The 5,078-nt window shown below is 44.2% G+C and overlaps 1 protein-coding gene across 1 annotated transcript in view; it reads right to left on the minus strand.

Moving 5' to 3' along the window:
- The window catches only part of ADGRB3 (adhesion G protein-coupled receptor B3), a 458,329-nt gene extending 453,274 nt beyond the window's left edge, over nt 1-5,055 (minus strand). Inside the window, exons 1-2 of the mRNA XM_018077922.2 lie at nt 4,787-5,055; nt 1,310-2,078 (exon numbers count right to left, since the gene is read on the minus strand). Of these exons, the coding sequence (XP_017933411.1) occupies nt 1,310-2,063 (754 nt within the window). The 5' untranslated portion in view covers nt 2,064-2,078; nt 4,787-5,055. The remainder of the gene's footprint in view (nt 1-1,309; nt 2,079-4,786) is intronic.
- Nucleotides 5,056-5,078: the final 23 nt, after the last annotated feature.

The raw sequence follows: 5,078 nt of genomic DNA on the forward strand, positions 1-5,078 counted from the left end.
CGCAGGACACCGAGAAGTGTCCCCCACCCCTCCCCCTGCCCTGCCCTTGGACGCTGGCTCCGCGGCAGCTGGAGCAAGTTCAGCTTTTCTTCTCCCACAGCACTGGGGCTTGGCTGCCCTAAAAGAAAATTCTCTCCTAACAACGTGTCAATGTTACATTCCTCCACAAAGCAACTTCTATTAGGGGGGCTGGGAGCTTGGCACTGCCTCGCCACAGACTGAGAGCTTTGTGGCTATGCAAAAAACAAGGAGAGAGGGAACATTTCCTGCATTAAAATGCAATATCCAACGCTCGATAATTTATCCCCCTGTCCCCCATTCCCTCAAGCAGCTCCGATGGCCCCCCTCGCCCATAGGTTGCAACCAGAGCCCCCCATCTAGGTTCAACCTGTGCCTTCCCTGCCTCGCAAGCCCCTACCGTCCTTCCCAAAATCACCCTCCCACCCCGACGTCCCCAAAATGTCAGGCTAACACAAGAAGTATGTAGCAGAGGGACTAAGCAGAGGGCTGCCATGCTAATTACTGGACCCCTGTCTTCACACCGTTCCACAGCCACCCCCTTTTTCCAGCAGGGACATGAAGCAGCTGCTGGGAATGACACATCAGCCCCCCCTCCCCCTCCTCGCTAATACTGCAATGAGATTCTGAGCCTTCATCTCCGGGAGCCAAAGCTGCCTGGAAAACAGGTGCAGCAGCAGCCCCCGGCCCCTTCGCAGAGCTCCCAGCAGGTTAAACCAGCATGTCCTGCCTGCACAGTGTCTCACATTGCCAAGTATCTCAGGCAGAGGGTTCACCCTGAGGAATTGCATTTGCTTTTGGTTTTGTTTTAGGTGGTTGAGTTCTGGCCCAGTTGGGACCAGGTGACCTGAACATGGTAAATCTCTTGGTCTTTTGTCAGGTTGCCTGCATGCCTTTGGAAATGTTTTCCTTGCAAAGTCAAGGGATCATATCAAGAGGGCCAAGGTTTTGTATTTGGGTGGTTGCAGTAAAGAGGTGGTGAGGGGGAGAGTGATTCCTGGCTCACAACCTGTGGGAATTATTGTAAGTGAGGCCTTAAAACAGATGGATCTTACTTGTGAGGAGTTTCAACAGTGCTCAGCAGAACTATATGCTGAAGCCCAGACCAGTTTAGAAATGAAAATGCAGCCTTCCCTGCCTTGAGGGAGTGTGCATCTTCTCCAGCTCTTTTGCCTCATCTAGAGAAGAGCCAGAGTGGAGAGCAGCTCAAATGAATGTGAGTATTAAGGAGAGCCAGCAGCAGGACTTACACACTGGCATGGCGTTCAGCCCCCCTCCAAGAAGCACCTACCTTCTTTTGGCGGCCTTTTGGCTTCTCTGGTGAGATTGCAGACCTGGGTGGTTTGGAGCTCCTGGGTCAGGCAGCCTTCCGTCTGCTCATTGAGGGGCAGCACCACGTTATTGAGCAACACCAGGGACTGGTCATCTATTCCCCATTCTCCCAAATGCTGAGGGCAGGTGCATTTTGTATACATGATCCCACAGGACTCAGTTCTCCCGTTCTCGGATTTCAAGCAGCTCTCCAACCAAGTGCATAACACATGGCACCCGAACTGGCTTGGGCTCACCTTGTTCAACACCAAAAATTCAAAGAAGGATTTTTGTTCTTCTTCTTTTTTGTGTAATCCTGGGAAGTTGATAGGATAGACGCGACGTATCTGAATAAAATTCTTATCATACTGCAGAAATACAAAAGCATTCTTGGAATTGCAGAGCTGCATTATAGAATGGTTATTCTTTAAAAGATCCTTTATTTTTTCATGGGAAAAATGATCGAACTGATAAGCCAAGAGGGAAAAGTTGGAGCAGCTGAAGTCCTTTTTGGAAAATTTCAGGTAAATACTATATTTGGTTGGATCTGGATTTTCCAGCGTCCAAGTGCAGTTTGTGAAGTTTTTAGGAAACATTTCACTTACAGAATACGATCCATAAATGACCCCCTTCACCAACGTGGAACACCAGAAGTCTTGGGCAGCATTAAATCCAAACATAACCAGTAGATAGGTGGAAAATATATAAATCAGCAAATTACGAACAGCCTTCATCCTATGTCATTTGGCCTGCAGGAGATGAAATGAAATAAAAATGCAAGTAGAATTCTTCACGCATAGAAAACCAAACTCCTTCCAATATTCGAGCCAGCTGTTTTCAAGCTTGCAGTTAGAACCCCTTTCAGAAAGAAGGGCAGGTAATTTTTATTTTATAACGCAAGGGCCGGGGTTGCCGCTGTGTTCACAGCGCCATCATGTGGCCACCGCGACAGACACGTCTTCCACAGGCAAATTAAAACTCAACATCTATTAGATTATTAATAGGAATGTCCTCTCCTCTCTAGGATGTAGTCATCCTGGCGTGGACTAGAACTGCTCAACTTAAGTAAAAGCCTAGATGCCTTACCTGACAGACCAAGAGAAGGGAAATTTATTTATTTATTTCTTCAAAAAAGTAAATAAGTAATCTGCTATACTCATATATGCATATGCAGATTTTCACCGGAATAGAACAATAAAGCCGATAGCATATGTTGTTATACATTATTTTTCTATTAAGTCTGAGAAGTAACTGAAGAATTACAGCCATAATTTAAAAATGCACAAATTACTATTTGTTACAGATGGAACATTATCTCCCATATGCCTACATGCCTTCACCCCAGCCACCTGGTATATAGAGGTCTCTATAAAAAGGATATTTAGACAGCAAATACTGAGATTAATATATTAATAAAATTTTGACACTGCCAAAGAAAGAAACAAAATCAGATTAAAGTATTGCTGGTCTGACACTACCACTAAATGCCAGCTTTTTAAGATAATAGTTTCAATGGCTTCAACCTCTAAGGATATATAAAATAGTTTACAGTATTAGTATCTACAACTAGCAGCTCTATATAGCTGGCAGTGCTACAGCAGGATCTCTGCACCTACTGGACTGCACTTGCCCTCTTATTACAAATATCTTCTACTGTCTGATTAGTTCCTGTGTTTTGCAGCCGTGGGCTTGAACAATGAAAGACATATTACATTTTCTCTGCTAGTATCTCCAAATAAAGCTGTTTTACTGCACCTGTCAACCCTCACAACCTCCACATGCTCTGTTCTCGCAACAGTGGCCTAGGTTGATACAGCAAACCTTAGTTATATTTATCTCTGTAATGATATAAAAAAAATTCAAATTGACCATTTTCAGCATTAACCTTTGAGAAGCTGCTTATCTCTTACAAATGAGTAGCTTTTTGCTTTCTGCTCTTAAATGCAAGCAGAAAGCAGCGATACTAACCTAATTTCAAAACTCTCTAAATTGCAGTCTCTTCCACTGTTGCTCAGTAAGCAGAGGCAGATGTACACACAGGCGCTGTTACTGAGTTTTGATGTGTGTCTTTGCCTAGCTTTTCATCTCCTCACCAAACAGCAAGGCATCTTCTGTTTCCCATTGCGTAACACACAGCAAGTCACCGGATTAAACTCCCTTGAAGAGATTTTCGTATCTCCTAGATTATAATGCAAACTCTGAATCCTGAAATGGGCAAAAAGCACCACCAACTCTAACCCTCTTTATAGCAGAGGTTTAAAAAAAAAAAAAAAAGCTGAGCTGCTGCTGGGTCTATCCACACGATCAGATTTTCTCCTTTCTGAGCATCCATCTCAATGAATAACATGGTCCTCCTTCTCCAAACAGGGCTGGTACAGCATTTAAGGTTTTAAGAAAGAGAAACTTATTGGGAATTCTGGAAACAATTTCCCCTTTGCTGAAGCACTTTGCAGGCAATGCAGTTCTGCGCAGTGTTATTCAGGATGGTGTAGGCGTTGAAAGCCAATGTGACAATAAGTGTCTAAATTAAGAATTCCACCCATGGAAAAGGATTAATTTTATAATCTGGAAAGCAGAAAGTGAGCTTATTTACTTTTCCGTTTGAAAAGGAAAAAAGCTTCTGACTTTTCCCATCCTGTGTAATATCTGCACTAGAAAAATAAAGACGTCTGCAGTGCTAGGCTGTTTTCTATGAAGAAATGTAATCAAATAGCCCTCATTTTAGTTGTGTATTTGTTCATACAATGCTACTTAAACACAACAGTGTCTTAATCTCTCTCTCTCTGTGTGTGCATTACACACACACACATGTACAGAGACACACAAACTGAGTGTGCCGGCAGCATTTCAGTTAGTTTGCAGTATTGCTAGATGTAGAGTGAATCTGCTCACTGAAAGGATTAGACACTCAGATTAAAAAGATCTTTCTTGTCCATGGAAGAGGGGGTTAAAAAACGGCCACAGACGTTTAAGGTTACCCATCTGGGTAGGGGGAGAATCCTCTTCTGCTGAAAAGAAAGGGGCATTTAGTTTGGATATTCCCCAAACTGATTTTCTAGGTGACACTGTAGTTTAGCCGAACATAGACGGCGCCATCACTCCATTTATCTTTTTCCCCCAACAGAAGACCCACTGACTTCTCTTATTTTAACTTCCTATTAACCTAACATTCCTCCCCCCCCCCATCCAAATTACCCCAATCGTGCACAAACCTCAGGTTTTCTCGGTCTCGCTGGAAATTACTCTCAGGGAAGCAGACCTGTCGCAAGACGGACTTCTCTAACTTTTAAACTGCAGCGCTGAAGTAAATGCGGAGATCATTTCGTATGTGCTGTCTCTATCCTTCAGCAACAGCCTGTCCCCCTCCTCCGCCGCCTCCTCCCCGGAATCCCAAGCTAAAAGCTTTCCAGTCGTAATCCCTGGAAATGGGAAATGGAAATGCCCCGGGCACCCTTACCTTCCACTCCGAAAGCTGTCAGGCTATTTCTCTAAAACACTAGCACCACAGGCACACGTCCCAACAACAGTGATGGAGAGATTCCCCTTCTGACGGAAGCACCGTTTCCCATTTTTCCCAGCTCAGGTTCAAAACCAAGATTAAAAAAAAGCAGCAGAAGATAAAAAACGCAGCGAGAAAATCCCCGCACGCCACACGCACACCCCACCGAGGAAAAAAAGCAGCTTTGGCTCCGGATCCACCAAATCCAACCACATGAAGGGGGAAGAAAAAAAAAACCAACAAAAAACAA

The sequence above is a fragment of the Manacus vitellinus genome, unplaced genomic scaffold (genome assembly GCF_001715985.3).
Source record: "Manacus vitellinus isolate BGI_N305 unplaced genomic scaffold, ASM171598v3 scaffold_4_pilon, whole genome shotgun sequence".
Taxonomy (NCBI): domain Eukaryota; kingdom Metazoa; phylum Chordata; class Aves; order Passeriformes; family Pipridae; genus Manacus; species Manacus vitellinus.